Source organism: Hipposideros armiger, unplaced genomic scaffold, assembly GCF_001890085.2.
Source record: "Hipposideros armiger isolate ML-2016 unplaced genomic scaffold, ASM189008v1 scaffold_101, whole genome shotgun sequence".
Lineage (NCBI taxonomy): Eukaryota > Metazoa > Chordata > Mammalia > Chiroptera > Hipposideridae > Hipposideros > Hipposideros armiger.
This window is the reverse complement of record NW_017731451.1, coordinates 2568382-2595599: the sequence shown is the minus strand read 5'-3', so window position 1 is coordinate 2595599 and position 27218 is coordinate 2568382. Positions and strand designations below refer to the sequence as shown.

At 45.7% G+C, this 27218-nt stretch overlaps 1 protein-coding gene across 5 annotated transcripts in view; it reads right to left on the bottom strand.

Moving 5' to 3' along the window:
* FYN (FYN proto-oncogene, Src family tyrosine kinase) overlaps positions 1-27218 on the bottom strand; it is a 208825-nt gene that overhangs the window by 2619 nt on the left and 178988 nt on the right. For all 5 annotated transcript variants that reach the window (XM_019646354.1, XM_019646359.1, XM_019646357.1 and 2 more), the window contains one exon: positions 10037-10168. In XM_019646354.1, the coding sequence (XP_019501899.1) occupies positions 10037-10168 (132 nt within the window). The remainder of the gene's footprint in view (positions 1-10036; positions 10169-27218) is intronic.

Below are 27218 nucleotides of genomic sequence, written 5' to 3'. Positions count from 1 at the left end.
TTCTGCCATCGCCTGCCAAGCCCTTGTATGTGTTGGTTGCTCCCTGGCCCTGCGCCTGTAATCTGGAATCCTCCCCAACTTCTGACCTGGTTAGTTTATAAAAGCAAGAACCTAACTTTAAGCCATACAGAACCCTAGACTTTTCCCCTGTCTCTCAGGGGTATAGCCAGCAGGATACAGCATGTGCAGGTAGCAGCTCCCTTTATCTCTGGAGGAGCTGGCAGCCCTCAGCTAGAACTCTGTGAGCCTGTCCAGAGGAGCTGGGCCCAGAGCCCGACTGCGGCCCCCTGTGGAGGGGACACCCCAAATGTCTTTGCTTTGTTGTTACTTTTGGGTTTATCCTGGCTCCTGTGGCTGTCAACCACACCCTCGTCAGTCACACCCTTGTCCAAATCCTTTTAGGGTGCCACTATCATTTCTTGAGGTGATAAAATCCATACATTATTCCTGCTCTGTTGAAGCAGACCTTCGCGTTAATTGTTCTAACACAACCAGCTCACGTTTTGGGGTGACCCTTATTTCAGTAAGAGAGGTTTGCTGAATGAGACTGGGAACCCTGCCTCCATATCACGCCTGACTTTCCAGGTGTCCTCTTCAGTTGGATGTTTGGTCAGCTCTGTGGCTAATGAGCTTAATTAGTTCCAAGTGCTGAAAGCTCATTCGAAAATGCAGGATGGGGTGAGGAGCTGGAAGCCAGGGAAGGAACCCGGAGCTGCCAGGAGATGTCCTGCTGTGCTCTGGACAAACAGGGTGAAGGACAGGGGCCAGAATTTCTTTATCCACCATTCACACATCCAATGAACTCTGGAACCCAAAAGTTCTGGTAACTCACTTGGCAGCAAAACTGATCCGAACTGACCTCACTTGGCCATGAAACCTGATGTGGTATGAGGCTATTTACTGTTTTTATTTATTCAGACATATTGCTGCAGAAAGAACGCATGGGAATACTGAGTGCTTCCCCATACTCTCCTAGGGTGTTATATAATGTATGGTCTATGCACTGTATGGACTTTCTAAAAAAAAAAGAAAAAAAAAGTCTGATTCTGGAAGCACATCCAGTCCCAAGGGTGTTGGCTGGGAAGCCTTGGCATGAGCGACAGCAGCCATCACACTCTAGCCAGCCCAGAAAGGTCAGGAAGAGAGCGTAATCACACACCAGGACAGGCATCCTCCAAAGCACTCGCTTTGTATTCCAGCACAGTCCTGCGTTTCATAATATCTCAGAAGCCACGAGGCCTAACCCTGCAGAAATCCCTTGCCCTTGCCGGGAGCCTGCAGGTAAGACAAGCTGAAGGTCTGAACCTCAGAAGGCCTGACAGGTCCTTCTGGAGACAGTTACAACCCCCCCTCCTCCCACCAAAACACCTTCTAATGCTTTATTTTGGCACTGAGACTGTCCAAAATGGCACTACAGAATTTAATCATTCTTCTATTGCTCTGTGGAGCTTATGCCAGGAAATGTTTCATTTAAAAAAAATAAAAAAACTACTCAAATGGAAAGATGTCATGTATTTTTTTTTTTAAACTCTAAATTCAGTCTCCACCGATGGAAAGCTTAATTGACTACTTGGGTCAAGCCTGTTTTTCCAGTGCTCTGCCCAGGCCTAGGGCACAGTGGATACAGCAAGTTGACCCTCAATGTATAATAGCGTCCCTCCTGAGGCAGCCTGCTTCCCGGGCAGCTGTAGCCAGGGGGCGGAGCTGGCATTCGGCCCACGCAGGACGCTGGCAGCCCACAATGGCAGCTCCCACGTTCCCTTTCCCTTCTCATGCCTTCCCTCCGCAGGCCTCTCACAGCGTGGGGAGCGCAGGTAACCAGTTCCGTGTACGGGGCCACAGAGAAACATACCAGTGACAGCTTTGCTAAAAAAGGGGGGTACGAGACAGTGCAACTGACTGACAATGACGATCTGAAGGGGACTAGCTCATTTTCAACCATCCATAAGCCAGAACCCACACATGCTGACCTGCTAACCTGGTACCTTCACAATGGACCTTTGCAGGAATAACTGTATAATCAACAGGTGCCCCCCCCCCGTAGCAAGGCTGAGCTAGTGTTTACTTTACAATATCCAAATTAAGGGGGTTGTGTTCATACTTTACAAACAGTATGAGAATACCACTACAAGAACTTTTAAAAAATATATGTAGTTCAAGAATTTCTTTTTTAGCCAAAATGGATTTTACTATGTATGCTACGGTAAGGTTGAGCCTATTTCATTTTTTTCTTTTTGGAAGGTGTCACATTTGTGTTCCAAAGACACTGGCTTTACCTATGCCTGGGAGGTGAGGGGCAGGGGTTGGGAAGGGAATACGTAGGCGCGTGAGTGCCAGGGCGCTCAGAAGAGCCCCGAGGACACGAGGATACAAGGAGAGAAGAATTTATCGCACTTCCAAGTGAGGAGGCGGACAGCGAGGGAGCAGGGTGCTTGGGAATGGTTTTCTGTTTTTTCCTTTCTCAGTGGGGAGAATGCCAGGGGAGAAACAGAAAAGACAGAAACTTTAAAATACTGTATATATGGGCACATTTTAGGGAACCCCTGTCATCAACAGCTTGGGGCTCCAGGTTTCCCAGTGGGAGCAGCAACAGAGGCCATTTCTCAACAGGAGGGTCTCCGCCAGCCAGCCAGCGGTGTCTGACGGTGGCAAGTGCCATATTCACCAAGTGTGTCCCGGGTTCCCACCACCCACGTCGGAGACGGGGTGAGGGCTCGGCAGCCAGCAAGCACAGATGCACTGCCCAGTTGCCCCTTCACGCTGCCCTCGGCCCCCAGCAGACTCCCCTCCCTGGCTCTCCTGCCCCCTCGCTGGAGTCAGTCAGGAAGATGGGCCGTTTCCACGGGTCACTCTCACAGGGCACAGCTCAGGGGCACAGTTCACAGGAAGCCTGTGTAGCCTGCTGTGCTGGGGTTTGCTTTTAAATTCCTCTTCCCTAGATCCTCCATGGGGGGGCCTCCTGTTACCATGGATTTCAGGCTTTCAAACATGGTCATGATGGCATCATTTCCAGTCAGTCTGCCCAAAACACTACAACTGAGATTCTCCAGCCAAGTGGACTGCACTCATTGCTGCCATTATGGCTCTATTATCCTTTCTAAATCATTTTGCTGGCTTCTTTTTGGTTTCTGAATTCAGGTCAAGTTTCCAGCTCTCACTTTCCAACCCTACTACATCCGGTTGCCAACAATGTCTTATTTTCACGGGTGTGTGTTTTCTTTCCCTTCTCTCCTTTTTGTCCTGTGTACCCCCTTCTTTTAAACCTTCCCATTCCTCTTTTTTGAGCTACATATTAACTCCGGAGAGCCTCTCTCTTTTTCTTTTAGGTTTTATAGGGAAGGAAAAAACCCTCATTTTCACTGGCAGAGCCACTACTTCTGACTGTATCTTTCATTGTGTCTGTCAGCAGGTGACCTGACTTCCCTGGCCTCAGTTTCTCTTTTGTCAACAAAATATCTCAACATTCACTGTGCTTTCAGCTGTTTGAAAAAAAAATGCCTTGTATGAAAGAAGAATGTTTTGCTTTATAGCTTTACGTTTGTGCAGCTTCCTAATGTAGATCTCAGAGGGGCTATAGCTACACAATCAGGGATTTTAACTGCTATCTGTTCAAGTTTGCATCTGTATTTGGCTGTGGGTTGCAGGAACCTGGATTTCTGTGCCATGTGACTAATTAAGCATTTTAACAATGGGAATGATGTTCAGGTTATCAGACACCCAGATTACTTTTGCAAACTGAGCTTTCCATTCAGAGGAAATTACACTCTATTGAACATAAGGCTTCCGTGAGAGGCTCCCCTGGCTTCTCGGCCTAAATCCTGTGAAAAGGCCCTTCTAGCTACGTCTGTTGGGCAGTGCTGTGCTAGTGCTGGGAGGTGGGAAGCAGGGCTACAGTAATGGTGCTTGCTTAGCTTGAGCACAGGCCATCAGCTCATCACAGGCTCCGGTTGTCTCACTGGACAACCAGCAAGATGTTTCAAGTTAGGATTGGGTATAGGGTCAAAGTACAAATTTTGGGCAGATAGATGCTGATCAAAGAGTACAGATGAAAATAAAGGAGTGACCTTGAGAAGGCACAATAACGACAAGCTTTGCTTCTTTTTCCCCATCTTGCCAGATAACCTCAGGGCCATTTTTATTAAACCCACTATATTCATAAATACAGAAATGAGGGCTACTCAGGTACCATAATACACAAAAGTTATTCAAGGTTCATCATATAGTATCAAAAAGAACTCTTCTGTCCCAGAAAAGGAGAAGTGAAGAAGAGGGTGAAGGTGCCCCTGAGGAAGGCCATGGAAAGGCACAGCTGAGGATGTGGAGCCGGAGAACACAGAACGCAGGACGCGAGGTGGAAGTCCCTTGGGCTGCTGCCCTCTCCTCTCACTCTGCTCCATAGTCCTCCTTTCATCTGCCACACTGGCCAAGAGAAATCTTGCAGGGAGAGGTGACAACATGACTCCTGGCGATCCAGGCAGGATTCCCTCTCTTAGGGGCCACCATGAGCTGAACGGGAAAGCTCCAGGGGCTGTGGATGGGGGCAGGGAGGGCAGGGGGCGAAGCACTCCTGGCTGAGACTAGCAGTTCCATCCCGTTTCCCATTCTTCTGACTGGAGGGTTTGAACTTCTTTCTACCCCAAGGAAAAGCTGTTCCTGCTGGCATGCTTGGCCCAGCAGGAAGAAGAGTGCAGGTGACAACGAAGGGCTGAGGAACCTACGTCTACAGTTCAGGGCTTTAAGGCATCTGAGTGGGGCAGAGGGAGGACAAGCATAAGGCTTCTAATTCTTCAAGGAAGGCACTACAGGTTCACTAATTTTCCTTGCTTCTTCAAGTCATTATCAAGCAACTAGATTCATTCACGAAAGGCAGGCAGCTGTCACTTGCTAGAAGATTTGAAAGCATTTCAAATGCATGATAAATGTGATGTGTTTAAGAGAATGTTTGTGCTTTGCCAGATCCTGCCAAGCTCACAAAGCAGATGTTCACTTGAGAGCCAGGGCACAGAATGGCCAGGACATTCTGCCTGGAACGGGCCTGGAACTCGGTGTTTGAACTCGCTACAGGGTCAGCTTCCGAGAACAACTTTGAGGACAGAGGCTATCTCATGGCTGGGAAAATATATGCTATATTTACATGTGGAGGTGATGGAAGAGAGCTGAACGGCTCTGTAGGCTATGGGGCCAAATTAAAAACTCCTGTTTCAAAAACCTCATAAGCACGATCCTTTTCTTTTTCTGTCCCACCCATTCATCTATCCATCCATCTACCCACTTAAACTTGTTGAGAGTCTACTATGGGGCAGACTCTGTGCTGGGCATTGGGAACACATACAAGGAGCCCCCTTCCCCTCAAATGGTTCCGAGCTACTGGGAAATACAGACACATACGCAGAGGGTTCAGCAGAGTCTACTGGATATCATGGAAGTAAGCAGAAGGCACAACCCATTGGGTCTGGACAAGGAGAAGGCTACACAGAGGAGGTGACATCTGCGGTGGTCTTAGAAGGATTCTGAGGCAGTGAAGCTGAGAAGAGTGACTTGCATGTTCAAGAGAGATCCCTCGGTGTGAAGGGCCGGGGAGTGGCAAGAGAGAAATCGTAAGTCAGACCCTGTCACTCTCCTGCTCAAAGCGCCTCAGTGAGTCCCCATGTCACTAAGAGTAAAAGCAAAAGTTCTAACAGTGACCTAGGAAGCCTGATCTGATCTGCCCAAAGACCTGCTTCCTCTGCCCCAGCCACATGCCTCCTCACAGCGCCTTTGTACTCTAGCTCCCCAGAAGAAAGGCCCCTCTCCTCTATATAAGCTGGTTTGCGGCTTGCTTCCGTCAGGTCTTTACTCAATGTCACCTTCCCAGTGAGGTCCTCCTTGCCAGCCTTTCCTGATACCCTCTATCCCCTTCCCCATTTTATTTTTCTCTCTACCTGCTACCACCAGCCAATACTAAATACACTTTGCGTATTTATTCGTTTATTGTCTGTCTCTTCCATGAAGAATAAAAGTTCATGAGGGCAGGAGTTTTTGTCTATTGGTTCACTGCTGTACTCCTGGTGTCTGAACAGTAACTGGCATATAGTAGATGCTCAATAAATACTTGTGGACTGACCGAAGGAGTTATTAAGGACTATGCAAAACTAAGGCTTTTGCAAGGCAGAGGGAAGCCATGGACATGTTTAACTAGGACAGTAAGATAACTGGGTCTGTGTTTTTTAGGATAATAGCTGGTGGTGACAATGATAGAATGGTGGGGGAGGGGTGAGGAGAGATTGGGAGCAGAAAGTCCCATGAAGAGGTCACTGAATGAGTAGATGACACCCTAACATGGGGACAGTGGCCGTGAAGGCAAAGAGGAAAAAAAAGGATTTGAATGTGAAATGAATGTGAAAGGATTTGAATGTGAAAAAGGTTAAAATGTATAACTCTGATATTATGCATCAGCCCCAGAAAACTGCATTTATTTGTATTTCATTTCTCATATACAACAATCCATCAGTACAAAATCAGCTCTAATCTTGATGCAAAGAATGGTATGAACCTAGGCTTATAGAAAAGCAAGCTAAATGGCTATGCTGAGAATGCGTTCAGGTCAGGCAGCTACCAGGGAATTTGTAAAGCGGAGCTGTTCTTTGTCACACACCTCAAAAGCCAGCTTCTTGTCTGGTTGGGTGATGCAGCTCCTCCCTGTTAATCTCAGTGTCACATTACAGTGTTTTTCCTTTGGCTTCAAGGCTCTCATTCAATTTGAGCTTGTCCTTCTCTCCTTCCTTTTAATCCATTCCTTTTACAAAAATTGCTAACTAACCAACCAATCCAGTATTTTGTCTCCTCATCCTTTTTGCTCTTCATTTGGTCACACCTCACATACTCTATTCTAAGTTTCTTCTCTCATTCTTACTTCTGGACCTTCTTTCATGGTGGGTAAAAATGCCTGGAAAGCTTTATAAAACCCATTTTCATTTAAGTCACCACCCCCTCTCTCAAACTCCATCCTCACCTAACAGCCAAAGTACCTTTTCTCTATGTGAAGGCAACAGAGGGAAGAAGGCCATTCTCAGGTATGAAAGAACTCAGAAAAATGTACCGTCACCGACCGTTCTTGAAAAAAGAATTACTTGAAAATATACTCTAGTCAACTGAGAAATTACTACGTGGAGATGTTGGAATGGAAGTCATGACAGACAGTGACTGGGGGTCCGGCCTGGGGTGCCAGCAACCGACAGGAGGACTCAGGTAGTCCCCTCAGCAGCACACCGGCTAACATGGCCACGCCAACAGACATGGAGAATGCGGAGAGGACGGTCCTTCCTTTCCTGGTGACATCTGGATGAAGCTTAAAGAAATTGGCTGTTCCTTAGGAACTGTTATTCTTCATTAAGGTAATAATTCTATAATTGGAATCTCTCTGTAAAAGTCTCTCCCTCAAGAAGCGTTTACTGTGAAGTCCAATTAAATATGATTATGGCTATGTTAAAAAAACAAAACAAGAAGCGCCCAAGGCTAGGAACGGGCCTGGGAACAATGCCCTGTGGGTTTCTGTGGGTGAGGAGCTGCTCATGTCACTGCCCTGCTGACACAGCTCCCTGGCCACCGCGGCCAGGCCCCAGGGCCTCCCCACGGCAGTGAACGCGGCCTCTCAGGATGGGCTCTGGCCAGCCTTCCCAGCCGTACCTCCGGGCCCTTCACCTCCCTCACAGCCCTCTTCTTCTCAGAATCATTGTCCTGTAGTTCCTTGAACTGGCGCCATCCTCTCAGGCCTTGGCGCCGTCCCATAGGCCTGTCCTTGTCTGGGACCCTTTTCCTTCTTCTTCTACTGGAGGAGGAAACCCTACTTGCCTTCTTCTCCATGAAGCTCCCCAGACACAGGCCCCTCTCTCTGCCTCGCTCACAGTCAGGGTGGCGGCCGCAGCTCCCTGCACAGGAGCCGTTGCTCACTGTCGTAACTACGCATAATAACATGGACTTGGGTCTTACGTCAAACTCGGCTTCAGTCCTCGCAGGACGCTGAGTGGAAGGCCCCTCTCAGTATCTGTTGTACATAGACCCCTGAATCGGGTGCCCCCAACCCCATTATCAGCACTCCACAGTGGGTAGTCATGTTACCCAGCCCTGAGGATGATTTCCTCTAATAATCCATACCAGAAAAGGCAGGTTTCTTCCTGGGTTTGATGCATATTTTATCTCTGACTGTAAGCTCCATGAGTGCAGGGACTGTATTTATTAGCTCACTGTTCTATCCCCAGCACCTAAAACAGCACCCCACTCCAGGGAGGTTCTAATCACGTGTTTGCTGAGAGTAGGAATGTCTTGTTTGTACTTATTTCCCAGGTAGGGAGAAACGCCTGGCACAGTTCACACTTACTGGCGCTAAGCTGAATGAATGGATCCTGGTGTACGTTATAAAATGAGGCCATTCTCTTTATGCTAAAACCAAGCCTGATAAAAGACTCTCTCTGGAAGCACACACCTACCTTCCTTCTCTGAGGACCCCGCCCCCACCCCTTTGTCTGGGCTTCTGTGTGCGACCCTGGGAAACAAAAAGCAGCTTTGTGTTACTGGGAGGCAAGGCTTCACAGAAACGCAAAACAACATTAACCTTTTCCCCCCAATTGCATTTTACACACCGGGTGATTATAAACCTGGGGGTGGGGGCGGGATGGGGGGGGTATGGGCTCAGGAGAAATTAGTGCAAAATTCAGACAATAAAAAAGAGGCGCAAAAGCCCAAGACCTGCACATTTTCCACCCAGAGAAGCAACTCAGACGCGCCCACGCGGTGCTCCAGGCCCCTCTGGGCAGCCCTCTCTCCCGTGCTGGTTGGGTATTCCCACTTGTGCATGGCGGAAGCAACAGACACTGCAGCATCAATAAAACTGACTTCTACCCGCATCTCTAAACGCCCAGTGCACTTCACAGACGAGGAATTTGTCAATTTGGCCTCTGTGCCAACCTGGCTCTCCTAGGAATCTCGAGGCTACACCAACCCAGAAAGAGATCCTCTTTCCTTCTTTGCATTCTCTGAAGATGGCCAGAAACAATCATAAAAAATGAACAAAGGGATTACAAATTAATCTGCCCTCACTGGCTCCCCTGACTGCAGAGATACGATTACAAACCTAGGATTTGTAAGAGACCTCAATTCCTCGTTAATCTCCGCTATCGTTTCTATCACTGCCTTTTTTTTTTTTTTTAAAGCTCTTTTCTTAGGCAGGGAATGAAGGGGAGCTGTGTTCTTTCTTCGCTCAGCAGTAACTGAAAAATATGTCCTTAACATTTCAGAAAGCAGATCGTCCCTGCACTATAACCACCAAAGCGTGGAGGTGAAATGGCACGCATGTCCTTTATGTCACCATCTGTCTAAATTAATGAACTTAAGCATGGATAACCTAAACCTGTGGTTTCTTTGGAGACCATGAATTTGATAATCCAGAAAATTCCAGGACCTAAGAATATCATTTCTTTACATTATGCTTGTTTTTGTACAGCGTATTTCAACTGCTCAGGAACAGGCAGTGAGTGGCCTGTACATGGCGTGTCACATGTGCCTGTGCTTTTCTGGCCATCTGGAGTGGGGGCCTGCAGACAGAACAGGTCCTTGCATCTTCCTGCCAGCTTCCCTCCATGGGTCAGCGCTACAGAGTAATCAAAAAGCAGCGGGGTTTTTTTTCTCCTTCTCTTTCCCAGAGGAGTCTGCAAACTCCATTCAGGCGGAGGCTCTGCCAGTGACATTTCTGCTCTGAGAGCCACAGACACCCTCCTACTGAGAGAGGAGAGATTCCATGAACCGGGGTGGACTGAAGCGCTCACATTGGCTGCTTAACGACATGAATCCTGGCACATAATTCATGGGGGCTGTTTGTCCACATACCACGGTGATGCCCAGTTCTGCTCTTTTCTGGCTAAATACCTGCCCACGTTCTTCAAACTCCTGCTCAGCAGTGAGCTGAGGATGAGGCTTAGAAGACAGATGGGATGAGGTTTCCCCAAATGGTGTTGAAAGAACATCTAATGAGAGGCCCACTGCTGCTGTGCCCTGCGCTTACCTGGGTACGGCACTCTTCCTTTGGTGACCAGCTCTGTGAGTAAGATTCCAAAAGACCACACGTCAGACTTGATTGTAAACCTCCCGTACAGGGCTGCTTCGGGGGCTGTCCACTTAATGGGGAACTTTGCACCTGTAGAAAGAGCACCTGGTTACTCGTGAGGCAGAAAGCATTGCCCTGGGTATTAGGTTAGGGAGGAAAAGCACTTGAAAGCCACTTTTGCAGGTAGCAGGTCAGAGAGGTGGATGGGAAGGAGGTGAAACAAGGAATGGACCAGGACTGAGAAGCTGTCCTGCCTCTGTGACCTTAAGCAAGCCAGTTTAGTTTTAATTTTCCCATCAAAGGGTTGGACTTCAAAGCCCTTTAAAGCTCTGGCTTCTAGAGCTTGCATCTACAACCACATTGAATGCCACAGGTTAGGTCTGGAGGTGGAGCTAAATTGTGAATTAGGAACTAATTCATACATTTTTCTTTTGCTTTGAAATAATGCTATATTTTAATAAATACACATAGTATTAAATCATAATGCTACTCTCATGAATCCTTTGGTATATAAGATCAGAGCTTGCTTTTATGAGGTGCATGAAAACCAAATTAAACCACCATGCTTCTCCCAGGGTGGAGGCAATTTGCTGCAGCCCATGTGTTATGTTGAAATGGGCTATATTTCCCCAAGGCCTCCCACACCTGTAGCAGAGAATGATTTTGCCTCTGGCTGCTTCTCTTCCTACACTCTCTTCCCTCCACACTTTCCCCCTGATAGTGGCCATCTTTAATTCTGCACCGTGTGACTCCCCTGCTTACCTCCCTGCCTTTTTCCTACCAGCCAGAGAGGGTACGATTTAATATTTGCATTTAAAGAGCAGTCTTGCCTGGATGACTGTCTTATGAGTTTGGTATCTCAAGACCAAGGAGCAAATTTCATACCAAAGTCAGTAGAATCTTTTCTTTTACATTTCTCTGACCATTAAAAAATCCTCTCTCCAAGGGTGGGGTCCACCCTGCTCTTTACAAGGTTAGATATGTGTACTGGGAATTAAAATGGACTCAGCAGCCTGCGCTCTCACATTTTAGGCTCAGCAATTATAAAGCAGTTCCATATATTTCATTGAAAAAACTAAAAAAAAAAACACAAGGGATTTTTATTACTGATGTAAACACAATTATATGTTTAAAGCATGTTACATTTACCTAGAAGCTCCTAAAAAGAATCACACAAAGGCTAACAAAAATCAGAAATCTTCATAGTATTTTCTCTAAAAAAGTCACAATCTTTAAATTAGCATGGTTTTAATAACCAGAGGTGTGATAAATCACAGCAATTCGATTTTTGTTTTAAATACAGTGCATGATAGCAGTTTTAGCAAATCTAACTGGAATTTTCTGGCAATATAATTTTACTTTCCATCTCTTCTATGCCAGTGTGAAATGAAATTTAAAAAAATCTTACTATTTCATCATGTGGCATCTCACATTCACACTGGAGCAGAGAAGTTATTCTATAATTTTCTTTTCGTTTTATGCACTGAGTTATTTGTAATCAGCTATGTTTCTCAAGCATAATTATTTATCTCTTTCTTTAAGTGCTTCATGATTCCACACACACAAGGCCTCGTATTCTCTGAACAGTCATTTTGTTTTAAAAGTTTCTTTCAAAGCAGTCTTCTCATACTCCCTATCCTCGAGTATTCTGTTCACACGGCTTTGGACTCTGAGCTGCTGGGATTAACGTGATAGATTTTCTTTAGTGTGGAGAGCAGATTTTGCCCTGGACCAAACCTCAGCTGGGATTCTCTCATTTCAGAGAATTAAAGGTATATTAAATTTATTTCTATTTAAACCATCTCTTGAGCTAAATGGCTTGGAAATCTATGTCCGTCTCTGAAGCAAATAGAACATTTTTCTCCACTGTGCAGACACAAATCCTGCAAATAAAATGACAAGTGAAAGAAGCCTTTCTTCCTTTCTTGGAATCATTCAACATTGGTAAAGGTGTGTGTGCTGCCGAACATAAACTATTCAAAATTTGGATATGGGCATTTTGGATTTCCTGAGAGAAGATTTCATCGTTTCAGAATAAGCCCCCACCCCCGCCTAAATTTTAACGTATCAGCCAGTCATGCTAGTCTGCTTTATTATTTTCTCATTATTATATCTACAAAAAGAATTACAATATATAAACCTTCAAAAAATAAGTTAAAACAAAGGCTGTAATGGATCTCTGATAGGAAATCGTTTGTAGGTAGGTGCTTTGACTTATTAGCAGGAGCTCACTTAAATGCATTTGTTTTGCATCAGTTTTCTAAGATAAGCAATGTATTTATACCTAATACATTTTGGAGGGGGAAAAATAATGTCTTTGTCCAATTTCTCCTAATTCTTTTTGGCCTTAAAATATCAGGCACTGTTGACAAAAGAAGCTTCTCTAAAGATAACTCATATTTTCCTTTTCAAGGAAGATAAAGATTAATAAATTAAAGCAGCTATAAGCTGTTAATCATTAACTAAGGTTTCAACAAAAGAATTAATTGATGCTCACTCTCCTATTCATCTCATTACCTGGGTTTCCCCTGTCTTGGTTTCCCACCTCCTGATGGTACAGACCCAGCTCCAAATGGGGGAGAGCTTGCCTGGGGTTTTGGGTGTCTTTGCAAATGGCCATGCAGGTTGCACACCGCAAACTCCAGTCTATGAGAATGGCATCCCTAAGGTTGTCCAATATACAACCTGTGCAATCCCACAGGTAGTCCTGATGGAGGCTGGGATGGGCTCTCTCCTTGGGCAAAGTTAGGAAAGCTCAGAAACCTGGAAAGAGGAATCTCCTGGGTATAAACATTGCCTTTCCCTGGAAAACGAAGTTCTATTCCCTCAGATATGTTCACAGATACTATGGCAGGCATAACGTCAGAATCAAAGTTGTCTTCTATGCAGTACGGGTTTGTAGAAACGAGGAGACAATGTCAGGAGACCTACACTACAATGAACTTGGCATTGTTAGGGAACCAGCTGACTCACTCTTCTAGACTTCCACTGTTTGAAGGCAGGATTCAGATGCCAGTGCAATTTCCTCTCCTTTGCACTTTTTTGGAGGAAATCTGGCAAACTAAGCAGGTATGATGAACTAAAAAAAATTAAGGAATTATCATCACTCTTGTTTTTATATCTTACTGAATTACTTTAAAAGTTTAGAATTCTTTTAAGTCAATAGACAAAGGCCATAAGTAATATGTACGTATTTATGTATGGACTCGAAAGCCTCCTTTCCACTGAACGTTTGCCAGGCAATATTTGCAGATTTCACCACCTCCCAAGGTGAACTCATTGCTGCAAGTCTGATTTGGTGCTGTCACTGGGGCCCATGTCCTGGAACCACCATAAAAGTGGACTACATTTGTTCTTTAGTCATTTATCTCCGTGGAATAGTATTCAGGTCCAGTTAGCCTTAGGCTGAATCATTTTCTGTGGTGAGTAACCATACCAGTGTTTTAAATAGTAATTTCTTATATACACCTCAATCCTGCTTCTCTAAATTCTGTTGTGATGTGACACAAGTGGTCACAAGCTTTGTATAACAACAGGGGATCTTACTCTCTGGCTTCAGTAATGACCCTGATTCCAGCGATGGCTGCATTTATATCACCAGATGGGACCCCCCTCCCCAGTTCCCAACCTCCGCAATGTCTCCACCGGGAGGTCTCAGAGGACCTCTCACACACAACATTCAAAATTGATCTTCCCCACCATGCTGCTGCTTTTTCAGTGTTGGCGCCTTGTAAACCGCCTAGTTGATGAAAGCAGCATGCCGACACTCCTTGTCTGAACGCTGTGTCTATTTGTTCATCGCCGCGCACACGGAGAGCAGCACCGAGCCTGTCTGCAGAAGGAGCTCCACAAATCTTTCCTGAGTCATCTCTGGCCCCGCCGCTCTTTTCCATATTGCGTCCGCTCCGTATCTCTGGATGTGGCCACCCCTCTCCATCTTCACTGTCCTCACTTCAGTCCTCACTCGCTCACTGTCACCTGCCCGGACTCCTGCAGTGGCCTTCCAGTTGTGTGCCCACAGCACCGTCTGGTCCCTCCCCTCCCTCTCTAGCCTCTTGTTACGATTCTGGGCCTCCCCTCTTTTGATCCCTGTCCTCACCCCCACCCTCTCCAGTGACTCTGACTGCTCCTGCCTGCTGGAGGGCCATGGGACAGGCTGTTCCCTCGTCCGTGCCCCACTTCCATCCAAGGCCTAACTCCTGCTCCTCCTTTGTCCTTGGCCTACATGTCACTTGCACAGGGAACCCTCGCCTGAGCACCAAGGCCGGGGTAGGTTCCTTAGCTTTGTGCTGCCAGAGAGTCTTGCTCTTTGTAGCTGTTACTATTCAAGTGCAGTGAACACGTTCCAGGTATGTCCTGCTTTTCAAAACTTCACATTATGCCATTTTGCTTTTACAGAAAAACCTGCATTACGACTTGCTTTTGCTAGCCGAAAGAAATCCAAAGAGAATTTCCCCTTTTATAAAACACGGCGAAAAGCAAAAACAGCGTTCCTGTTTGTTTTTGCAGCGTGTGTGACAGAGGCAGTGTGCCCCTGGAACAGCGAGAGTGACACCGTCAAGCTTTTTCCCCGGGAACTACACTCAGCATCGCAGCATCAAGCTGCTAAAGCTTTGAACTGGGTCTGTGAGGATCCGTGCTTTATCTCCATTTATTTTGTGCATCTGTTAGCAAGATGTGTCCTGAGGTAACTGCTTCTTTGCTTTATGCCATTTAGGCTAACAGAAGGTTTCACAGGAACACTCTACTTTCTGATAGTGGGAGAAACTCTAGAGTTGCCTGAAATGCGACTCTCTCGACAGACAGATACTGTCCTTGAGGACAGGGACATGTCTTTCTGGAGACCCACCACATCTCCAGTACTGAGCCCAGTACCTGGTGCACAGAAGAAACTAGATAAAGAGGTATTGAATGGATGACACACTGGAGAGCTGATGAGCCCTTCTCTCCCAGGCTGAACTCCAGTTCCTCACAGGGCTTATTATCAATTCCCTCTCCTTGTACTCAGTGACCAGTGTCCCTGTCTGTCACCATCTGGATGCCCTTTTAAGGGTATAACAACTGCCAACTACAGGAGGAAATCAGCTGTCACTACTGAAACTTAAAAACACCTGGAAACTGTGTTTTTAGTGCCAAATGACGTGTGTTCAGATCCTCGTTGTGGCTGAGAGGAACTGTTTGAGTTGAAGGGAGCTCTAGACGTGGCTCTGTGAGGAGCGCGGGGCCCAGTTCACGGGGGCTGCAGCTGGAAAGGCTATAGCAGCAGAAACAGGAGGTGGCCAGAGGCCTTGGGGGCACAAACAGCAAAAGAAAGAGGAAAATCCTTTTCTTAATAGACTGGGGTGAGAACAGGTAACTGGGCGCCCATCATTCAATCTCACAGGACCATGTTCTTTCTCATTTAAAATAAGGTTACTAATCACCCACACTTTAAGTACAAGAAAAGAAAGGGTTGTGGATTTATTCATCATTAAAGTTTTTCCCTTACAGCAACAACAAAAACCCCACCACAGCTGGGATGGTTTTGTTCTCTCTCTTCATACCATAAATATTTCTGGTGTTTCCCTACATGCCGGGCACTGTGCTCAGTACTGGGGTGAACTCAACCTCCAGCTCTCAAGGAGCTTGCAGCTTAGTTTGGGAAGGAGACAAAATAAATGAGTGGCCATCATGTATGTCATACAGTGACAAGTGCTGTAAAGAATAATAAAATGGGCTACGCTGCAAGCCACACTGAGGACTTTAGAGTCCATCCTAGGTGTGATGGGACGTCACTGGTGCTTGTTGAGCAGATTGTGACGACGTCCCATCTCATTCTTTCTCTTGACTTTAAAACATGGAAGACAACATGGCGTTACTTGCAGAACGATTTGTGGTGAGACAGAATGTGAACAGCGTTTTGACTTTTCAAAACTCTTGAAAAGCATCATGACATTCTAAGGCTCATGGGTGTCTGTTGGCAATTAGCAATTGGGTAGGTTAGGCTTCTATTGTCACTTCTGTCGTCATGTTTATTTAACTCCTGGCTCCAGTTATATTTGTGCTATTTTAGCCCACTTTTCAATGTGAATAATGCTAATAATCTCAGGAACAAAGGAGTAAAACTTAGCACACTCCAACATTTTGTAAAGCTGAAACATTTCAATGAGAAATGAATGAATTATCTTTTCTGAGTTTATTCTTCCCGGATGTTCTTCCTTTCTTTCCAGGCGTTTGTTTTGTCACTGCTGTAGGCTCTTCTTCATTCCCCCGCTCTCTAATTACAAGTGTCTGAGGGGCCTCTGTGTTGCAGACTTTTCTCTCTGCTTATTCCCTTGGGGAACACACGCTCTCGTATGACTGACTCTGCCCATCACCTCTATGTGAATGGGGCTGGATACACTAGACAGACTTGGTCTCTCATCTGAAGATTTCTTTTTGGATTTGTAAATGTCTAAGGGTTCCAACTTTATCTCAAATGTGGCAACTACGCATCTAAATTAACTTTTCACCAAATCATCTTATTATGAGTAAGATCTTTTATTACAAAGGAGATTCTTGTACTAAGTAAAAAGTTTTTCCTAAATGACTGACTTATAAGGTTTATTCTCACTTTAATATTTTAGGATGCCAACAGAGTCCCTTTTTTCATGATCACTTTTCTGGGGGTCAGATCACCATCCCGCCAGCCTTCAAGGCAAAAACCTGAACCTGGGCTGGGTTTCTCCTTTTCAGTAAAAATCTGGTCTAATCTGTCCCCAAGGTCTATTGTTTCCCCCTTCTTTGACGTGCCTCTCAAATTTGCCCTTTCTTGTTTAAGCTCTCTGTCAAAACTTGGTTTGTGTCCTCATCCATCTGTTAAGTCCTCCTTCCATGGTGCCCTGCCTTCAGCTCATTGTCCTTCCAACTACAGTTGACCCTTGAACATGGGTTTGAACTGCACGGATCCACCCATACGTGGATGTTTACAATTGACCTGCGCAGTTCAAACTTGTGCTGTTCAAGGGCTAACTCCACAGTTGGAAATCTGTATTTGGAGGGTCTACTGTAGTGATATGTGGATTTTCGATGGTGCAGGAGAGCAGTCCCCATAACCCCAACGTTGTTCAGGGTCAACTATAATCAATGACAAACCTCAGTTTCATAATCCCACCCCCCAACCATATAGTGGGCACCCTACTGCATTAAATCAAAATCCCCCACCTGGTTTTCACGGACCCACATATCCAATTTTGGTTCTTGCTACCCAAAATACAATTACTCTAGTCTAGTTTGCTTTCCCATAACCTATACCTATATTTGGCATAATTATATTTGCTTGTTATATATTAGTTTGTTCTAAATGCCTTCTCTCCTTCCACCTGCTTAGCCAAAGCCTGCTTAGCTCAAGTCCCACTTCCTTCATGAAGTTATCTGTGACTACTCCAGCCTTTATTGGTCTCTCCAATGCATTAGGAGCCAATGCTATAAATAACAGTTTAATGCTCAACAATAGTAGCTACCACAACCACAAAACATATACTGCATGCTTACTAAGTGTCAGACACCATGCTAAGTACTTTACACATAGGAGGTGGATACTAATAATTGTCCTGTGGTACAAATGAGAAAACAGGGAGGTAAAATCATATGCCAAAAGGTATGTGGAAATGGTGGAAAGGGAACTTGAACCAGGGAGTCTGGCTCTAGAGCCAAAGCACTTAAACATGATACACTATGCGGCCATCCCCATGTTTCCAACATGTCTTTCTACTAGCTCTACATGTCTTTTATTGTTGTTTTTTTAAATCTCTTTAAATAGAATGTAAATCCTTTGAGGTTGGAGACCAGGCTTTATGCTTATGTTCTTCCTCAGTACCTTGCTTAAGGCTGGCTAAACAGCAACTGCTCAACAAATGTTTTAACTGGCTAAACGGGTCAACCCAGCAATTTATCCAACGCTCTGATGGCCAAGAAATATTCTCTCCCTTTATACCAATTTAGTCAAACCAAACAAAGATAAGAGTGACAATACCATAGCGTAACAAACTAATCATTTTCAACCTTACAGTTATAAAACTAAAATCATCCTTATCATACTCTGGGACTGTCTGACTGAATGCTCTCAGTTTTTATGTGAAAACAGGGTGACTAGCTAAATTCATTAAGTCAGGATGGCTCATCCCAACCCCCAGGGCCCATTCCAGTTAATGAAGGTCTTCCAGCCCTAGTGACCAGGCAGTCTGTTTTCTTCTGCCTCAAATAGAAACAGTTCTTACTTGATCAGTTACTTACTGAACTTTATGCATTTTCATACATTATGATGATGGCGGTGGCATTTCAACTACATAAATGAAGATGGCAGAGCCTTCTGCTCCCAAGTGTAGCTCCTGTACTAAGTGTGTGTAAGCTGTCACTAGCGAATGCTCTCAGTGACGATGTAAATGGGCCCAGCTGTGGGCTGAGCTGGGCTCGAGGAGTCATTTGTGGAAGGCCTCCGGTGGTTATTTAGGAAAGGAGCTTCAGATCTAGGCTTTCACACTGGATTTTCTGGGTGACCATTTAAAGCCTCCCTCATTCTCAGTCTCCTTGTCCATAAATGGGGGATGAGGATGACCTCATAAGGTTGTGGTGAGAATTGTAAATAATGGAAGGGGCTCAGCACAGCATCTTGTCCCTTGCAATAGCGCAAAAATGCCAGCTATTATTTTCTTTGGATAGTAATGCAAAGGTAGAATTGAAACAGGTTAGCCAAAGCTCTCCAAACCTCAAGAGAGAAAAAAGGGGTGAAGAAAACCTAATAAACTCATCAATCAACCACAGAGAACTTAACTGAGCATCACTTAGTCCTCAGCACAGTGAGGGACACCTGAGAACACCAAGCATGGGTCACCTCCTGCCCTAAGGCTTTGCAGGCAGCTGGGAGGCAGAGCTCGTAGGCAAACCCAACAGAAAGCTAAATTGTGGCTCTGGCTTTAGGAAGAAGAGGGCACAGGAAAGAGGGGTACGAGGACTTGCACACAGAATGCGGGCCCTGGGTAGAGGCAGGCATGGGAAACACTGCAGTGTGAGCCACGGTTATCCCTGGGTGAGGCTCAGGGCAGGGGCCACACAGGCCTGGGTGGGGCCCAGTTCACATGAGAGGCTCTTGCTGGAGAGCTGGACTGGCAAGCCTCCCCGGCACCCCCACCCCCACCCCCACCCCGGTGGCCAGGCCAATTCCACAGTCGTCTCAGAAAATGTCCTTCTGGTTGAAAAACTGCGCCAAGGTGGAGAAGGTGCAGCCAGTGCAGAATAATGGACACCAAATCCTTCCTACAGAGGATACAAGTGGTGCCTTAACAGCATTTTGAAGGAGGAAAGGCATCAGTGTCAAGAATAGACACTAGTTTTCTGGACCAAAGGTCCGTCCAGAGCCCCCTTTAATTATGAAGTCACAAACTCTGTAAATTATATATTCAATATTAAGTAATGAGAAGTATTTGAACTTTGGAACTTTGAAGTTACGGTGGGGAATAAAGGAAAAGAAATCTCATTAACTATGGCAATAACAGGAAGCTTATTACATGGCGGGGGTGTGACAAGGCAGGACTAAGACAGGATATCCTGTGAAAGAGGCAAAATCAAAGTTGACCTGACCTGGAACTTTGGGGTTATTGAAACAAAACCATGGTTTCAAACCTAATAAAAACTGGGAAAGCAAAACTCAGAATTTTCACACTAGGCCAAAGGGTTGATTTTAAATTTTCCAACGGTGTCTGAAGTCAAACAACTGTGTGTTTTCCAGTTATTCCTGGTGACACAGTCTGTTAAAACTTCTACTTTAAGTTCATAAGGTTTTAGCACCATATTTTCAAAATAAAAATAAATTAAAAGTAAATGGTACAATGGAATGAGATGCTACTCCATCTGAAATGTATACTGGTGAGCAGGGTGTTTGAGAAGAAAGGAGACAGGGAGTAGGGGAGAATGCTGTCCCACTGGGGAAGTGGGTAAAGGAGGGGCATGCTTGGTCAAGGAAGACAAAAGCCAAGGGCCACAGGCAGTGCCTGAACATACTGCAAAGACAAGGGTTGGTTAGCTAGGCACGGATCCAAGGTCTGGTGTAGCTGACTCCACAGGAGAAATATTGAGGCTGAGAGGGCTGAGCAAAGTCCCAAGAGAAGCCCCAAATTGAGGACCAGTTAGAAAGGGGATGGAAGGTCCATCAGCAGGTATTAAAAACCTAATCAGGACAACCAGAGGACAGAGGGGAGCAAAGCTAGCCACCAGGAAAAATGGGGGATGAGGCTGGCGTCTTGCTGTTGAAGAAGGGCAGGGAGGAAGATGAACTATGGGGGTGGGGCGCAGGAGAGCCTACATGGTGGAAAACAGAGAGGTTGTGATGCTTCCTTCTGTGATGGAGCCAGAAGGTTAGGGAAGGAGGATGCTCTGGGCTGCCTGCCTTTCCCCGTCACCTTCCTCCCAAAGGTGACCCATGACAACCCAAGAGAACTCTCATTTGCAACACAAAAGTACAGAACTAAATTAATGAGCATCTCCTGAAATCATGAGTATTTGGTCCTTTTACTTTTAGGAAGAAAAATCTGAGAACCACCAAGGAAACTTTCTTTGAAGTGCAGACCATGTTGGGGGTTTGTTTAAGTGGTTGCCTTGGGTGCAATTGAGGGGGAACCTTGCTTGCTATTCTAGAACACCACAGCTCTGAATACTTCCAATTATCCTTCTAGCTTTCCAAGAGCCCAAAGGGAAGCAATATTAGGATAAAAGTTCTGATGCACAGTCCCAGGAGGATGAACATTAACTGTGTGGGACTTTTATCCAGGACAAATGGCAAAAAAGCTGTGCGCAGAGCTCCATATGCTGTTGTGCAGGGTGGCGAGAACGCAGACGTAAGTAATAAACAGGTGTCTGGAATGTAGCTCCACATAGAACTGATTCCAAGAATCTGGCCACCACGGAAGGGACAGTGGGCCTGGGTCAGTCTGATGTCATGCCTCAAAGTATGTTAGGCAGTAAGGACAAGCATTGGGGTCTGGGGTACTGCTTGGGAACAGCTGGTGGTCATGTTGAAGGTTTGGGTGGGAGTTAAGAAGACATTGAAGGAAGAAGGGATATACAGAAGACAATAACCACAGTGGGGTTGCTTTTCCAAACTGCTCCCACCATGTCCGGGTCGTTGGGGAGACCAGCATGCTGCTTCTATGCACCCTCTTTGGGTAGAAGAAATGGAGGCGTCAAGATGGGGGGCAGCATTCATATGTACCGCCTGTCCCTGATTAGCCAGATGATGCAAAAGCAGGGGTTCCTTTTGCCAGCAAAGCAACACAAAAAGCCAAGTGACATTTTTGATGTTTGATTGCAGTCTGCAGTTCCTATTTACACACTTTAAAATCATAGAGGGTGACCATCTGCTTCCTTCTTGGTGATTACTAAGAAAAAAGGGATGCAGAGAGCCACAACTTGCTCTTGACCATTCAGAAATAACCACCAAATTGCTCTGCCCAAGACGGCACAAAGGAGGAGACACCCACCAGGAATACAAAGCATACTGCCCATGGCAGATAGAGAGGGAAGGTGTTCAGACAAGGGGCTGTCAGTGACTAGGGCTTACGGAAGTCCCATCTGTGTCCTCTGGGCAGAGGAAGGGAGCAGCTCCACTATGGGAGGAGAAGAAATAAATCCACCCCTCCCCCTGCCCCCCACAGTTTTAATCTTAAAAGAGAGATGGGTAGGCAAGGGTGAGTTAAAGTCCCCTTCTTTTCATTTTAATCTTTGGCTTTTCGCACAGCCTTCTCCGAGGGCTTTCTGCACAGTCCGTCTTCCTCTCTCTACAGTCTGACAGCCACCCCTGAGGTTAATAATCGGGCCGCAGCGGCGGTGGCTTAGCAGATACACAAAGCCCGTGGACATGCAGTGGAAGCCCGGGACTGTGAGCGGCGGAATACAAATGAAGGCGCTTTTCTGCCTAGCGACGGAAGTGGACCAAACTCGGGATCCGGGAGGCTTGATGAGAACCAGGCTCGGTTCAGGCAGTAACCCGTCCTCTCAGCAGGCACGATGGCTCCAACCGGGCTGAGGGCAGGGTGTTCTGCGGGAACCGGGCTCTCCCCAGACAGCCCCTCGGGACCCATGCATGCATGGTCAGTTCAAACAAACAAGTTTCCTGCTCTGTACTTAAAACAATGGCCGCATTGGGAAGGGTTTGCTTTTTGTCAAAGGATGGTTTGCTTCTTTAGTATGGTAAGAATTAGATTAAATTCAATAATTAAAAAGGGTTTCCCCTCCCCGCTCCCCTGACATTTGGTGTTCAGGTCACAGCACACCGTGTGGAAATTGCAATGCTGTTGTTGACAGAGGACAAGAAACGCATATGCAGACGGTCGGGGGCAGAGGGAGGGCATCTCGTGGCGAGATCAGCCTTGATCCGCCCAGGGATTACAGGGGCCCCAGAAGAGGCTGATGAATAATTCTGCAGGAGCCCTTGAGCTGGAAGGCTGGCGTTCTGAGTCTGATAATCCCCAGTCCTTGTAATACAATGGAAGGACAGGAATTGAATTCACAGCTCCGAATTGTGAAATTGGAAATTTGAAAGAAACCCGGGATCCACTCCTTCCTCACTGTTTGTCAACCTAGCTGCCTGCTTGTTTGTGTTAAATGGCTACTGTGCTTTTTGAATCCAAAATCTGATTATATTTAATTAGCACAGGCATCTGGGATTTCTAATACACAAAGAGTTATTAAAGTAACAAATCTTTCTAAAATATGTTCTCTGTGAAAGAATGTGTTAATTTATGCGGGAACAATTTTTTAACATGAAATAATTAACATGAAAACTGCAACAATTATGAATTCTTTGCAGTCTAATTTATATGTGAATTTTCCTCCAGATAATAATCTATTCAACGTCAACCCTCAATACTGGGAGTATTTAATACACAAACCTAAATTTACAGCAGGTCTTATCCAAAGTCCCAAATGCCCTCGTTTCTACTTACACGCCAAAGAGCCACAGATTAAGTTGCCTTCGTATTTCCTTCCTCAACAGTGATCCTGCTGTTAACCTAGACCTTAAAATAAACCCCAAACAAACCCCCAAACAGAGCAACTCTATCTTCCTGTCTTTGTGATGATTCAAACCAGGAGAGGAGAGGGTTAAACAGGCAGGTCCTTCAAGTGAAAGAAGCTGATGGGAGAGGTTCAGGAAAGATCAAGGCAGTGTGTGCGTTTGTGTATGAGTGAGTGTGAGTGTGAGTGTGAGTGTGAGTGTGTGTGTGTGTGTGTGTGTGTGAGTGTGTGTGTGTGTGTGTGTGTGTNTGTGTGTGTGTTTGAGAGAGAGACAGAGAGAGGTGGTGATACTACTGTTACTACTCTTACTATCTACAACTACACAATTATCAGCTCAGTATTTGCTTTGTGCTACATGCTTTATGTATATTCCCAGGGAAGCCATGCAACAAGTCTATGATGTCGATAACTAATATTATCTCTGTTTTCAGAGGAGGAAATAATGGCTCAGAGAGGTTAAGTAACTTGCTCATAGTCGCACAGCTAATTAGCAGCAAAGCCAGGATTCACACCTATAATCAGATAATCTGATTTCACGGGTCATGCTCTTAACCAATCCAGTCCCTGCCATCTTTGGGAAGGGGAGGGGTGTGTATGTGAAGAAGGAAAGAGGCGTGGCTATCTAAAAAGACATAAAGCTTAGTGCTGCCAGAAGAGTGAATAATATCAACAACTTCTACTGATTGTCTCCTCTAATCTTCACAACTACCTGAAAGGTAACCAACACCAGCCCTGTGTCATGATGAGGAAGCTAAGGCTCAGTGGGGCTAGAGCTTATGCAAAAATCCCTGACCAGGAAATGGCAGCATCAGGCTTAGAACACAAGCTTATCTAGCTTCCAAACTCCTGTGCTTCCCCTATATCCCCAAGACAGTCTTGCCACATTCAGGGAATACCAGTGTAGTAAACAATCCTTTCTGCAGTCACAACAGTATCTGATTCCCAGAGAGAGAGAGCCAGGAGAGCATATCAGAGAAGGGTGTGCAGAGGTGACAAGGATTTTGGCTATTTCCACTGCTGCAAACAAATACTTATTAAATACCTACTATGTGCTGCCAAATCACCTCTATAGAGAAGCAGTCAGCCTGGGTCCTACTGACACTTGGTAGATACTTGGGAGAATTGCTACAACAGTGCTCGTGCATGCGTGTGTGTGTGTGTGTGTGTGTGTGTGTGTGTGTGTGTACAACCACCAGAGACACTGCTGAGGATGCTCAGAGTTGACAAGATTAAAAACAATGGAGGCAGCATGAAGACAGGGACAGTTCTCAACAGAGAAGGCAAACAGGAGAAAGCAGGAAAGTTGGCTGCAGAGGATGGTGGGTAGCCCTCCAGCTCCCAGCCGTGTTCAGGGAAGAGGGCCCTTGGGGCTTGTAGGTAAGACAAAATGGTGACTGCCCAAGTGAGCAGAATTGGCTGTAAAAGAATGAGATACTACTTTTTTTCCTTTTAAAAGATTGATTCTTTATGGATTACTAAGTCTTTTTGTGAAAAAAATTTTAAGGTAAGAAAATAAAGACCCCTCTCAAGGAAAATATACATCAAACACAAAAAGTTCAGATTGTAAGAATAGTTTTATATTTTACAACCCTCAAAGAGTTTTTATGGACAGCCCATTTAACCCTCACATTACATTAGGTAATTATTTTTATTATCTCCACTTTACAGATGCTAAAAATGAGGCTCAAAAAGGTTAAGCGATTTCCCTGGGGACAACCAAGCTTGCAAGTGACAGAGCTAGTTCAAACCCAGGCCTCCCAACTGCCACCCGCAGGTTCCCCAGTCTCACCAGGCTGCTTCAGCAGCGTACAGGGAAGTATGACGCTGGTAACTAACACAGTTATGTTCACAAAGTCTGCTGGACATAGCTACAAATGCTAGGCTTGCCCTACGACTAACAATTCTACTCCTGGGAATATACTCAAGAAATAGGAGGACATATATCCACCAGCACAGCAGCTTAATGCATAATAGCCCCAAATTAGAAATACCAGTAGAATGGATTAACTGATATGTTTTTACAATGGAATCCTACTCAGCAGTGTACAGTAAAAGAACTACTGTTATGTGCAGCAACATGGATGAATCTCACAGAGGTAATAATGGGAAAGAAGCCAGATACAAAAGACTATACTATATGATCTGTTTATATGAAGTTCAATTAGAGGCAAAACGAAAATATGGTGATAGAGGTAAACTTAGTGGCTACCTCTTGGGGTGCTTACTGGCTGGGAGGGGTGCCGAGTGTTCTGTATCTTCATCTGTGGGTGATTTTAGGGGCATATATTGATATAAACCTTCACTGAATTGTACACTTCAAATTTATTCATTTGATTTTTTGTACATTATGGCTCAATAAAAAAATAAGTGTCCACAAAAGCAAGTCATTCTTATGCATAAGCCTGGTCTATGTGAATTTGTTAGGTTTAAACTGATGTTACTCAGCACTGTGCTTCCTGAAAGGTGATGATGAAAAATCATCTATAAAGAATTCTCCCACTGCTTCCTGTCTGTCTGTGTGAGCTTTGAAAGCTGGAGGGGCTGTGAGTCTTGGAAAGTGAGGCTTGGCGACAGCTGCCCATGCTGGTGGTTAGAGGCAGGTGCGGTGTGGACGGACGAGGACACCAGGACAGACAGGAGATCTTTGTGGCGCCCGTGGCACGGCAGGGCTGGGGTCAGCTGTGGAATGACGCTGGGACAAAGGGGCAGTGTTGGGGTGGGGAGGTGGCTGTGATCAGACCTCAGGGGTGGGTGTAGATAGCATGAGGGGGAGAGGCCATGGTCAGCTGAGGCGCAGCGACGTGGCGGGGTGGGCTGAGAGGTAAGGACCTGTGGCAGTGGGCATCCTGACTGCCCTTCTCTGGGCTTTGACACCTTGAATGAATGTACTACCACAACCACCGCACGTTCGACAAATCCCAAACCAAACTCACCCTCTTCGTCTGAAAAGAAGATCTTCCTGGCTCACTCATTTCTGTTGCCGGCAACGCCATTCTCATGATTGTTTACATTTGACTATTTGGGGGTTGTCTTTGATTCCTCTCTCCCTTTCCTGAATAGCAGTTGAGCCTTTCCATTGTGTCTAACATCCATTCTTGCATTTGTTTATTCATCAAGAACTTAGTCTTGTATGGGATAAAAACAAGAGTATTTTTTATTTACCACCCACTATGTGCTGGGCACTGAGCTAAATGCTTTATGTATACTGTTTTACTTAATTTTTGCAAACATTAAAGCACAGAGCAGGTAAAATATGTTTCCACTTTACAGATAAGGTAAACTGAGGTGCGGAAAAGTTAAATAGCTTGTCCAGGGCTCCAGAGCTGGGAGGTGATAGCGCTGGGTTTCAAATCCAGTTCTCTCTGACTTCAGCGATGCTCCTTCCTATACGTTCCTCCTCATGCCTGCTGCCCATCGCTGTGCCACCTTGGGCTTCTTTATATCCATAGCTTTTAAAGTCCATTTCAGAGACAAGGCCCTCAAATAGTTAATGTTGGCATTACCCAGAGACCCTGCTTGGTGACAATTTAGCAAAGAGTTTATGACTAAAGAAGATCTATGTGCTGTAACTGAGGAAGATACGTAGGTAACAGAGAATGAGCAACACCAAATAATTTCTAGTTGCCTCTAGAATGCTGTTGGCAGAGGACCACCCACCCTCACAGGCTCTGGGCCTGGTCTTGACCTTCTCCCTTACATGGGGCTTCTGTTTACAGTTCAGTGGGGTGGGGATGGTAGGAGGAAAGGAACTCAGGAAGGGCTTTTTAACACGAGTCCAAATCCCAGTTCTGCTTGTGCCCTGGGAAATGCCATCTATCCACCCTGGGGCGGTCAGCAGGCATGTCAGTGTGCCCTTAGATGGGAAGGTCACAACTGTGTGGAAAACAATTGTCACAGTCCTAAATACTTGTGTTTAGCATGCTTTTGAACACTGCCCACACTCCCACAATCAAGATGCTGCCTGGCTGTGGCCTGTGGGGACCATAAAACCCAACTTGCAAATATTATCAGGCACATGGACCAGCTGTGTGGAGGAGCTGCTTAATCCCCAGCAGAAACTCCAGCGTGAAGCACGCATGCCATCTGCAGAGCACACCAGCAGACACACACCAGG